The sequence below is a fragment of the Crinia signifera genome, chromosome 1, assembly GCF_055691185.1.
Source record: "Crinia signifera chromosome 1, ASM5569118v1, whole genome shotgun sequence".
In the NCBI taxonomy this organism is placed as follows: Eukaryota; Metazoa; Chordata; class Amphibia; order Anura; family Myobatrachidae; genus Crinia; species Crinia signifera.
The window spans coordinates 323,579,447-323,592,618 of NC_139217.1; the positions used below are offsets into that span (position 1 = coordinate 323,579,447).

At 39.4% G+C, this 13,172-nt stretch overlaps 1 protein-coding gene across 1 annotated transcript in view; it reads right to left on the reverse strand.

The window, feature by feature from the left end:
• Nucleotides 1–2,749: 2,749 nt before the first annotated feature.
• Nucleotides 2,750–13,172, reverse strand: part of SPTLC1 (serine palmitoyltransferase long chain base subunit 1) — a 68,102-nt gene continuing 57,679 nt past the window's right edge. The window contains exons 13-15 of the mRNA XM_083187756.1: nucleotides 12,494–12,611; nucleotides 8,366–8,439; nucleotides 2,750–7,137 (exon numbers count right to left, since the gene is read on the reverse strand). Coding sequence (XP_083043882.1) covers nucleotides 7,044–7,137; nucleotides 8,366–8,439; nucleotides 12,494–12,611 — 286 coding nt within the window. The 3' untranslated portion in view covers nucleotides 2,750–7,043. The remainder of the gene's footprint in view (nucleotides 7,138–8,365; nucleotides 8,440–12,493; nucleotides 12,612–13,172) is intronic.

Sequence of the window (13,172 nt, forward strand, 5' to 3'; positions counted from 1 at the left end):
AATATATAATTTATTAAATGTGATTACATTTTAAATACTAGTGTTAGCGCTGTTACCCTTTATTATAATTGCTTTGTGCATCCCTAAGTATGAGTATGTCTAGGACCCACTACCATGCAATGACTGGCAATGCATAGCAAAAAAAGGAAACACCGCATTTGGTAATAATGATGGGTTCCAGACTTCAGGTCATTAACTGCAAAGGATTCAACAAAGTATTAAAAATGAACATTTTATTTATAAATTGATAATTTGTTCAATTACATTAGAGCCCCTCAAAATAGTGTACTGTGTATAAAAACATGGCTAAAATACTAATTTCAGTGTCAGAAGGAAAAAATTGAACTTAGAGTGCCCCTGCGCACCCCCTTTTGCTGCGCACCCCCTTTTTGAGCCTTGATAAAGAGTCTCCAGGACTCGAAACGCGTTGGCCCAGGATTGCTACTAACCCAGGAGGACCTACTCCAACCCAGAAGCCTGTGGAGCCTACAGGGTGATTCTTCTGTCCACGAAAACACCCTGTTACACCATCCCTTTGGCTCCACCCCGCCATCTGGGTAAGGAGGATTGTACTATTTTTTTCATTTATCAGGAAACCTCATTATTATTATTTTTTGATGCTTGTGGATTTTTAAGAAAATGTTTTTGATGTTTTTTATGATGAAATAAAATAAAAATCTTTTTAAGGGACACCAAGTGCGCTGAGGTTTTTTCTCCTACTACCCACTTCCTGTAACTAATTTCAGTGTCATTTGCTTATGTAGCTATGTCTATATTCCCCATACTTGCCGATCTGGTCTTAAACTGTTAAGGGGTGTAGAGACAGCTTGGAGGCTGGCCAATTTTGACTAAGCGATTTGGCTCTTAGTCAATTTGGCGGCCATCCCTAGAAGCAGCCTGCGTGTACAGCCGAATAGAACAGTGTCTATTAAGCCAGGCGATGGCGACGCTACAGTGCTGCGCATTGCTATCGCCCACTGTGTACACACGGGGAGATTCAGGCAAACCTTTGAAGCATTTTTGATGATGTACAATCTCCCCGTGTGTACATGGCTTAAGTCACGGTTTTCTTGTTTTGCTTATTCGTTTATGTACTTTAATTAGGTTCTGCGGATCCCTTGTAGACCATGTAATTAAAGGATATTAATTATATTGTTATTTTATTTATTTGTATTTTAAAAAGAACATTCATCAATGTGATGGGCATTACTATGTATATATGCTGTTTCATGTATAGTATGTGACTTATTCTAGTTTTTAATACAGTACAAGTTGCATTTAGTACTGTATAGTTCTCAAATACAAGTGCATTGTTGCTCCAACTATATTCATCTATATATAGTATCTCTATTATACTGCTTTCACATTGCAGAAACGGGTATTGACCCTGTATTCTTAAATAGGACTTTAAAGCAGGTCTGACCCTTAAGACCTTTCACATTGCAGGTGAAAACAGTTTTAAAAAGCATTTAATACCATTAACACATTCAACCCGTTTAACCCCCAAGGGACACGTTTCAAGCCATAGAAATAAAGCCATTCACATTGCCTAGAAAACGGCTTTGAAACGTGTAGGACTCTGCTTTTTAAACGTGTTGAAATACCAGTTAACTTTAACCGGTAAATCAACTCTGGCACTTTCACACTGCAGCCTTAAACATTTTAAAATGGAAAAAAACGGCAATATACCGTTTTAAAAGTGCGATGTGAAAGGGGTATTAGTGTCTGCCTCCAATCTTTATCTTCAAGAGGTTTATTTTGAGCCACAGGATCACCATTACAAGGCGGTTATTTTGCTAGAAGGATTTTTATGACATTTGTGACAAAAATAAGTTCATGGGATTCAACATGACAGCACCCTCAAGGAAAGTTTTTATTTATTGTATTTCCAATCAAAGATTTCTATTCAGAAATTCAGCGTAATAAAACAATGGCATGAACCATGTTTTACAATTTACGGTACTTGTGAGTTATCCGGGCGTCCGATTTTTAAATCGGGTCGGATCGGGACATCGCATCGCATGCGACCATCGGATGCGATGCGATGACCCGATTTTTCCATAGGAATCAATGTTAAAATGGACTGAGTCCATTTTAACATGGAATTCAATGGGAAAAAGGGTCCTTTTCATACCCCTACTATCCAAGTGGGCATGGAGTTGGATATAAACCTGTGGCGAGCGTAGCGAGCCACCGAGCCCGAAGCGTGGCGAGCGTAGCGAGCCCCGCGAGGGGACACAGAATACCGTCCCCTCGCGGGGCTCGCTTCACTCGCCACGCTTCGGGCTCGGTGGCTCGCTACGCTCGCCACAGGTTTATATCCAACTCCATGCCCACTTGGATAGTAGGGGTATGAAAAGGACTCCTTTTTCCATAGGAATCATTTTAACATTGATTCCTATGGAAAAATCGGGTCATCGCATCCGATGGTCGCATGCGATGCGATGCGATGCGATATCGCATCGCATCTGATTGTATGCCTTAACTTAAGGCATACAATCAAAAAATCGGACGCCCGGATAACTCACAAGTACCCAATTTACTTAAAAATGTAAGCATAGCGGTCCAAAATGTTTACTTATTTACAAGGCATAGCAATCTTTAGGGTTAAACAGAGCTGTATATGTAAAGATAGAACAAAAGAAATTGGTTTCAAACTTTTATTTGAGCAATGTAGTGTGATTAGCAGCAACAAAAAAGGCACGTTTAATAAAAAAAAACCTTAAAAAAGGAAATTCAGTACAAAACATTTCAATTACAAATTATTTATTTAAAAAGTTTATTTTGTAAGTTTCAGAAATTACAATAAATCAACAATTTCCATAATAGTTTATGTAGTTAATATACAAGTAATTATAATAATTTATCATATTTTCGTTATAAATGAGGGATGTGCATCATATAAAAAAATGTTTTCATTACTCTAATCTTTAGAAAGGGCTATAAATATAATCTGCTATAAGACAGAACTAAAGGTAAGATAACATTGTTAGCCTGAGTACACACTGGGCGATATAGTAACAATATGTACAATATTGATAATGATATAAACTGCAAATCATTGAGGCCCTTATTCAGATCTGAGCTCAGTACAAACTTGTTTGGAAAATTGTCAAAACCATGTGAACTGCAGGTGGGGCAGATGCAACAGGTGCAGAAAGAGTTAGATTTGGGTGAGTTATTTTGTATTTGTGCAGGGTAAATACTGGCTGCATTATTTTTACACTGCAATAGATTTCAGTTTCAACACACCCCACCCAAATGTAACTCTGCACATGTTACATCTGCCCCACCTGAAGTGCACATGGTTTTGCCCATTTTCCAAACAAATTTGTACTGCAATCGGATCTGAATAAAGGCCTCAGTGTGTACCCCCCCCCCCCCCCCCCTTGTCATCTGTACATGTGACTCAATCTGGCAATATTGTCAGAGCTTGCATGTATGGGAGAGGGGAGGTGACGTCACTGACAGATATTGTGAATATCAGTCAGTGTGAATGCACTGACGGGAGAATATAATTCTCCCGCGGCACCGCCAATATAGTGTGTACCCAGCTTTAGATCGCTATATTCTATTGTGCTTCTTTTAAACGGAGTAGAGTTAATAGTCAAGTGCATCTTATCACATGACAGTGCACAGTGGGCAGAGTTTGGCGGCTGTGCGGGATTCTGGCCAAACTTGGATGTTTTTTTAAAGAGGCAATCACTAAGAAGGTATGGTTTGCCTTGTAAGTGATTGCCTCTTTAAAAAAATGTCTAAGTTCAGCTGGAAATCCCACACAGCCACCGAACTTGGGCAGCATTACCTTTGGCCCAGTGTGGCAGGTATTCTCATGCATTTCTTTATAGTCCTGTGTTATCTTGTTGTTGCCTATTTGAAATTGTAATTGCCAAGCATCACATTGTGGGTCACAGTCAATCATTTGGCACAGGTACAGACTTATCAATGTTATAACTTTGGTAGGCTGTCTTTGGCTGGGGGACGGGGACTAAATTATGTGTTCTATCTCAGAACACTGGCTACATATTGTTACTTATATTGTTAACACCAGCTGGGCAAAAGGGTGCAGATAAAACGCTTGTCAGACTGACAGGTATTTTATATGGAGCCGGACACCCTGCCATGGTCATACACCGAGATTTCATCTAGGATGGAGACTTTTTCTGTCAGTAGGCATTGGCCGAACATACACTGTCTGATGCAACCAGAATATTGCATTGTACAGACAAGCCAGGTGATCAGACATGCCTGACCAATCAATATTCTCAAAGCAGTTACCCGCATACACAGTAGAATTATCTGGGGGACCTGCCAATATTGGGTGAATTGGCCAGATAAATTTAGCTTCAGGGATGTCACAAATTGGAGAGTGATAAACAGCCAGCCAATCAGCTCCTACCTGCAATGTCACAGGCTGTGTTTGAAAAGTGTTAGACAGGAGCTGGTTAGCTGGCTGGTTATTACTCTCCATTTTATCACTTTTAAAGATTAGTGCATCCGGCCCAATGTCCTTAGAGTTCTAACTTGCACTTTCCATATAGATTTATAGATTTTTTTTTTAGCAGCTCTTTTATCAAAAGCATTTTAGAAATAGTGATAATTTCTAGTGGTAAGCTAAGTTAATGTAAGGTTACTCTCATCATGCATTCATGGCATAGACACTTGAAAACTGTCACAAAAGCTGCACCTTGAAAAGCTCCGCATCATGTATAAGATGGACAGCTAAAAGGACTATATCATACCTAGGCATAATCAAGGTGTCTAAAGCCAGTCATAATGAGTCATCAAGAACCTCTATAGATATCTGCAATGTCAGCGTAAAAATCTGATATGGCACAGCAAAGGTTAATAACTATAAAGGCAAATTTGCACCTATTTATAGTTTATATAGAAAAACCAATACAAAAAAACCCCACAAGCAAACATAAAATAGACAAATGTAAGTATATGGCACCGCCGTCCCCTCCCAGACATAACTCAGCGATGCCATATTCAGTTACTGCTACTGACCAGTAATTAGAAGTAGAACACATATACATACATTAGTGTTGACCACAACATTTTGATCACTGGAGAGAGATTTACATTTTCAGTTACAGTATGTAATCAGATTAATCTAAACAGAACTACTGTATGTAAATTATATATGGTCATTATAAAGTGATAATACAAGTTTGGAGATCTAGGAAAAGGCATATTAGCTCATAAAAACAAAAATCAGTTATTCTATTTTATATACTGTACTAAACACAATCAGCAAATAAAAAATAGATAGTCCGGTTCATAAAAAAATACTTTTTTTTTGTTAAATATGTGAAATAATGGAAAGAAGCCAACATTAAATGTCTACGGTATGTAACTTAAGTTAATGTGAGTATCATATACATTGGAGTTTCCCAGCTACTGTAAGCGCAGGTTAGGAGGTGGTATCTTATGAGATGTTTAAACATGGAGATGCCAGACCTCGTGAACTCCATAGAGATTGTACAACCAGAGCATAAAATTTGCTCAGTATGTACGGGGAGTAAAGTGATCTGATAAACACTCAGAAGATGCAAGAGGTAACGTGCCCTGCAGTTTGTAGCCAGTTTAAGGAATAAAACTATGCATCAGCAGGGCAATATGGAAAACACACTTATGGTTCCCTGAAAGCTGGAGTTGGAAAACACAGACTACATAGCCATAAGGATGTGAACATACCTTCTAATTACTAGGTTTGGTCATTTCAAGAAGAAATACAAAATCTTAGCATACAAGCAATCTCCATATTCAAACATTCGTAGTAGAATGAATCATACCGAAGAGGTCAATGTGGCACTGACACAGGATGTCAAATTTACCATGTCAACGCTGGAGGGGGTGTATAGCACATTAGCTCTGGACGCTCAAGCAATGGGAATGCAGCATTTGGAGCTTCCAATCACACTTCAATATCTGAAAGTCTGATGGGCAAATCCGGATTTTTTGGCCAGGAGAACAATTCTTGCTCGAAAGTAGACCGTCAACCGTAACATTGGATGAAGAAGACATAATAATGACCAGGGTGAGTTTCATGGTTTGGGCTGTGAAGGAAAATGATTGCTGGCGTCCGGCACTCACAAAACACAGTAAACTTGAACGGGTGCCCCCATAAACTGTTCCGGTTAGCAACCCGGACAGTTCAATATAAAGTTTTATAAAGTTTTTGCATGGGCACAGATTTGTTTGAAACTTACTGAAGAGAGGGAGCTGTGAAGATTGGAGGTAGGAGCAGATAGGGACTGTGGGTGGTAAGAGAAAGTACATAGCAGAAGCTGTCATTTTGATGGGCTTTTAACTAGTTCTATAATGTTGTGTGCATCCAGCTTACAGTTTTAAAACATGCACAAAGTAAGGTCCATCAAAAAGTAAATTGCTGAGTTTGGTGTAGAATGCTCTTGTGACATTCACAGAAGAGTGGAAGCCATTGTAGCAGATAGGGGACTAACTTCAGGTTAGTGCCCATGGTCGTGGAATGTGATTGTGTTAAGTTCTCCACATACATAACCTAGCCAAAAGTCTATGCATAGACACGTATACATACAACTCACCACAATTTGCTCCCACTTAATATGATTCCAAAATACAGTATACAGTACATCACTAGATAGTAGACTGTATGTACAAAAAAAATAAAAAAAAAGTAGTAGGAGACATGAAATTTAATTATACATTAGTATTTTTGCTCCAGTTTACATGAAAATTAATCCATAAATATTTTCATGCACTTCTAGACATATGTGAGGGAATAACTTAGTTTTTATTTGCATGTAAACAGGATTTAAAAAAAAAAAAAGAAAAAGTAGAAAAATCACAGCATACCAATAATAAAAAAAGGCACATGACATAAAATGATTTGGTTTTCAACTATATTCTTTCGGCTCAGCTCCTCCAATTCCTGTAATACACACTGCTCTATTCGTTATGAGATATCTTCTGTATGAATTGCTCACACCGTACAAGAGTACACAACCATTAGGATGCCACCAATTTATGAGAAATGTATGGTTTTCAAAAAGAAAGAATTAATTCTGCATTAAAGATGCGGCTTGCTTGATCACTGAGGCAGCTGTATCCAGTTCTTCATCTGTTTGCTCTACAGTTAAGATGACTCTAATGCTGTAAGACAGAACAGAAAGCAGGTGATGCAGGAGTACAGAAAATCTGGCTCAGTGAGTAAGAAGAGAAAAAAAAATAAACAATCCACACAAAAACCAGAAAGTTGAATGTTTTTATATTATAATTATTATTATAATACTCATTCTATGCTTCCTTCGCCCAGAGCTAAAATCCACCTTTGTTTTATTCACACTCTCCAAACCTTCCTTAAATCAGGCCTCATACACTATAGCTGTAGTTAAGCTGAACAGTGATTTATGTGTGCCAGATGACATGCGTGCTTGTAAAGAGCGTCTTTTCTGTCCAAATTTGAAACCTGGATGCAACAAAACCACATTGTGAGACTGCACGGATTAATTTGATATGCCACGCTTATTAGTGTGCAAGTGAGTTTGAACCTGTGTTAGAAGTGTGAAATGCAGCGGCCAGGGTTTTTACACAGGATTGTTACACTGTGCATCATATACAGTACAGAGTGACACTCAGTTGCACACAGATCTATAAGTTTTGTAAATCAAATTGATCGGTGCGGTCTTAGAACATGGTTTTGTCACACCCCGTATGATGTAAGTTGTGGCAAAAAGTGCAAAAGAGATGCCGCATTGCTTGGCATGGCACACTCACACCAAGCGTTGAGGCTAGGTACATGATGACACCTGAACGCTGGCACCGGCACACCTCACCTGAGAGGTGTGAAACGGCAGTAGTGGAGGATAAAAGACATACTACCTGAAAGTGCTACCACTCTATGAGCTTTGCAGGATTTGTTGAACATAATAAAAAGTTAATGGTCAAAGAAGATTAATGCCAAATGCACTAAGGACAGGAGATGGTTGGATGTCAAGGGGGGGAAAAATTGAAATGGTAGAAAAAATAATCAAAAAATACTTGAAAACTGAAACCACAATATGCCTTCCATAGCAGACAGCCTTGAATTTACGTTCTCTGCACTGTGCCAAAACTTGAGCATTTGGATGGAGGGATTAACGTTTCCAGACTTTCATACAATAATACCACTGGTTTAGTTACATAGCAACAGATCTTTAACATGCACACAATACTTTCTGAGTAATATTTGCAATATATCCTGGGGACAGCCATGATGTCTGCATGAGCATTAATACTAGCTCCGTTAAGATTTCTGAAATACAACGAAAACCTAGGGAAACAAAATGAAGATTTTCCGGTTACATAGTTTTGGAAAACAAAGTCATACAATCTGACTTACCTCGGTGGTGGGAGATTTTTCTCCTCTTTTTCCAAATAACGAGCTTGAGTTAATGCAATTTTCCTATTCATGCACTGAAACATGAATGAATTACATTTAGTATAAGGACCATATGTTGTGGATTTAAATAGTTGGCATGCCAAACCCATAACAGTTTTCACTAAACCTTTTTACAGTACTATCCTTCACAGACCCATTTAGATCATATCCGGCCTTATTACCGGATGTAATGTTTGTGATGTGATTATGTAATGTTTACCATAATTGTAGTGGGCATTATATATTTGATGGTCAAATGTGGACCACTGATTTGCTTGCAGTGTTGTAAAAAGTTCAGGAAGAAATTACTACAGTATAATAATGATTGATGATGAAGAAGAGTCCAGAGAGTCAGGTGGTATATGCAGTAATATGAAAGCCTAAATGTTTCCGATGAAGCTCAAGTATATCAGACAATTTTGGAAGGGGAATTACGCAACATTTGAATTTCAGTTATGAGCTGGGGGGATGAACAGGCCATCCTAGTTGCGAATGGAGTAATAGAGGATGAATAGGTCAGGCATGATCTAACAACCATTTTCAATTAACTATATCTAAAACCTCTCAAGTAATACACGGAAGGTTCGTTAGAAATTGTAGGGATCCCAGTCTGGTATGGAGAATACTAGCGCATGACCCAACTCCTGTGAAAATTACATTTCTCCTTTGTGGTTTGTCTCCCTATACCCTCGGGTGGACCAAAGATCAGACTGCGGTCAGCTAGCATCCAAGAAATGGAGAACCAGAATTTTAATTTCAATATGAACAGAAGGTGTTGCGACAGTGTATGTGGAAATAAACCAATAGGGGGTGTACTATTATTTTAATCATTTTATGAAAATTTCAATTAAAAAAGCATTTGATTTGGTTTATATACATGATTGACTTTTTAAGTAGTTATTTTGATCTGTAATGTCAAGGTTTTAAAGTATATTCTGGAAGTCGGAACAATTTATCTGTAAGCACTTCGCTATCTATCTCATTTGCCTTCTCTGGGCAGTAATAAATGCTCCGGCGAGCTCAGCACAGCGTACGCCATTTTACACTCGCCATCCTATTCAATGTATCAGCTGCACGTTGCCCCTGATGGCCAGCATTGACCAATGCAGCATATGAGGAGTAAATGGCTCCATTTGTAGGCAATTTTTAAATATTGCAGAGAAATACTGAGAAACGCTAATTAGCTTAAAAAAAGATTCCAAATCAGCAGACTGCTAATGCTGTATCTTCTCAAAGGCCAAACGAAGGAGTGAGGTAGAAGATGTGAATCATGGGTAATAACTGAGGTGAATCATATGTAATAACCGAGGTGAATTACGGGTAGAATAACAGGGACAAAAAAAAAAAAAAAAAAGCATCATGAGGAAACAAAATTACCACAAAAAAAATTAAAATATATTAATATGGTGCGTCTAAAGAAAAAAAAATATAGATCCTTCAAATAATAAAAAAAATAGACTTGTAGACACCAAAAAAAACAAAGAAAATAAATTTTGAGTTCATATAAAAAAAGATGCCAAGAGCAAAACGAAGAGGCATACCCCCCCCTCCCCCCCCCAAAAAAAAGAAGCGAGCAGCATTCTCAGTTTTAGCATTTGAATACACAAACAGCGAAGAATGCAAAATTTCCCATCAGTAAACACCAGCGAGGACCAAGTGGCGAACAGGGCAAAGCTCGCTATTAATTTTTGGTGAACTGGGTGCGTTGAATAGGGCGAGGACCAAATTTGGTGAGAGGACTGGCATTCTCGCCAAAAGAGATCCTCCCTGGAAAAGAACAGCTAAGTGGGAGCATTGAATACTGCCCAGTGTATACTAAATGTATAATAATATTCTTCAAGGAGATTTTATGGTACTTATGTAATATCTGGGCTCCCGTTTTTCTTATGAGACCGCGTCCGCTCGCCACGCTTCAGGCACGGTGGCTCGCTGCGCTCGCCACACTATATAAAATCAACTCCATGCGTAGTTGGATAGTAGGGGTATGAAAAAATGGGGTGCATTTAACATGGGAGCCCAGATAGTACATAAGTACCGATTTTTTTAATTTTTAAATATCTATGCACGTTATAGTATCATGCATATCACTTTGTATGTACTCACTATATTGTTAACGATACCTGCTCCCGTAGGTTAACGTCCCTCTCCCCCACATCCCCATTGTTGTCTGAACAATTAAATTTTGCCTAGGTTGTGGACGACTAGGTGCATATCGTTCAGTGTGTATGCAGTGTGAACGATAATGACGAGCGTTAACAATATTTTCATAAAACAAAATGGTCACTGGTAAAGTGATAGGAACTTGTGTAGTTTCACGGCGCCAGTTATGTAGTGAACGTATCGTGCCTTTCAGAATTGGGTTAGTGTAGCTCTGCTGCCGGCGCTACGCTGATAACATAGCATCCCTGTAGTCGCGTAAGCGTCCCTGTCAAAACCAGTGTAGTGTTCCCGCGACTATAAAGTAGCGTCCCTGTAGTCGCGTAAGCGTCCCTGTCAAAACTGGCATATTGTTCCCGCGACTAGCATAGTCAGTCATAAATAGCGTGCTGTTGACCAGCTTAGTCAGCGTAGCCAGTCATTTGTGTGGCAGTTACGTAGTTACCAGTTAACACATGTCATCATTAGTGTCTCAGATGTATGATATGGCAGGTGTAAATGTGTTCCTGAAACACCCCCATTATCCACGCCAGCCCGACGAGTTGCGAGTGCAGCGAGCCCCGCGTTCTACCGACCTTTTCATAGCCCCACTATCCACGATGGTATATGGAGTTGAACTTATAAAGTGTGGTGAGCACAGCGAGCCACCGAGCCCTGCGAGGGGACGCGGAATATATGTGAAGTTACCCACGTCCGCTCACCAGGCTTCGGGCTCGCCACTTTATAAAATCAACACCACACGGACGTGGATAGTGGGGGTATGAAAAGGTCGGTAGGACACGTACAGCTGTTAAGTCGACAAGTGTCATTGTCGACAGGTTAACTAGTGTTTTTCACATTTTCTGTGTCTTTTTTGGAATAATGAGGCACCCCTATACCAGACTAAAATTTAGACGCTCTAGCATCTAAATTTACATGCATCCTTGTTAGCGGAGCATCTAAATTTAGACGCTAGAGCATCTAAATTTTAGACGCACCCTTTTGTTATCGGTTTGCCGGCGCTGTACTTAGACGTTATAGCGTCTAAGTACTAGATGCACCCTTCAGACGCCCCCTTTGTTAGTGGTTTGCCGGGGTATCTATTTCTCTGTGAAACTACAAGTGCCACAATGACCTGTCAGCACTGGGCTGCCGCAGAGTCACTACGCTGAAAACTTAGTTCAACCTGCCACCGTGAAACTACACAAGTAAGCCAGCCTATGAGCTACGCTGATAACATAGCTTCAAATTAACTACAGCAGTAAGGCAGCCGTTGGACTACGCTGATAACGTAGCTTCAAACAAACTTAGCGTAGCGCTGCTGCCGGCGCTGATAATGTAGCTTAGAGAAGTAAGGCAGCCATTGGGCGTACAGCTGCCAGGATTCAAACATAGTGTAGCGTAGAGCTGGCGCCATGAAACTACACAAGTACCAAGTGATATACCATTATCTTTATCCTTGCTAGAAGGAGCGCTATAGACCAATATAGATCGATAAAGACAGATCAGATATAATCCCAATATGTATAGAAATCTGTTTTTTATTGCCACAAGTGTGCCCTGATGAAACACCAACAATAAACATGGATATTTTACGTCTTCAGTCTCTAAGTGTTGCCTTCTTTAACGAAGATAAGAATAATATGTAAATTGTACCAAGACGCATAACATTTTGTTTTCAAACAATCTAAATTTTTGGGGTTTAACCAAGTAATTACACATGTACAATGACATAAAAAGTACAGATAACACGGATAAATTGCATGTCCTCATTGCACAGTGCACTTATTACTGCATAAAGTTTCAACACTCGTCTCCAAGGGATTGGTTGAAAGGGTCAAGGAGAAGTCTGCTAGATCTGGCAATAATTACTGTCATTTATTATAATACTTTGCATTTGCAGGAGTTTAAAATCACTCAAAGAATAAACCAGCGATCATTTATAACACTTACATGCTCTACGATATCTTGTAGTAGCCTCATATCTTTTTCCCGGCTTCCTGTGCTTTTGTGTAATTGCAGATGTAATGCGGGGGAGAAACTCTCGCCAACAACTTTTAAACATTTAACACTACATAAAATAAAAGCAAGATTGCGACATTACAAAATGAAGCCTTTTAAAATATCAAAAATATGTTCATCAAGGATGCACCGCGTAGCCAAAGGATTACAACGACCAGGAGATTTTATGCGGATAATGCTGATATTTGAGGTCTGAATCTGGACAGGACAATGTACAGGACAGAAATGGAATGAATTGTAGTGTATCAGTCATGAAACGGGTATGGATTAATAAATAGACAGAAACTAGGTCGACAAGCATTAGGTCCACATGAGCAAGATCAACATGGGGGTTATCGCTGTTTTTTTACCCAAATGTCAACACACAACACATGGACATTGAAATGTTGCACTGCGTCCGCTCTCCATGCTTCGGGCACTATTTATATTCTCCCACCAAGCCCTAGTGGATGGTAGGGCATGAAATACCACCTGTCGGCACAAAAAAAAGTGAAAACCCCCATGTTAACCTTTTGACCATCGACCTTGCCCACGTCGATGTAATGACCCTGTTGACTGACCCCTATGTCAACCTTCAGTCATGTTGACCTTCATGCATGTCGACCTAAAA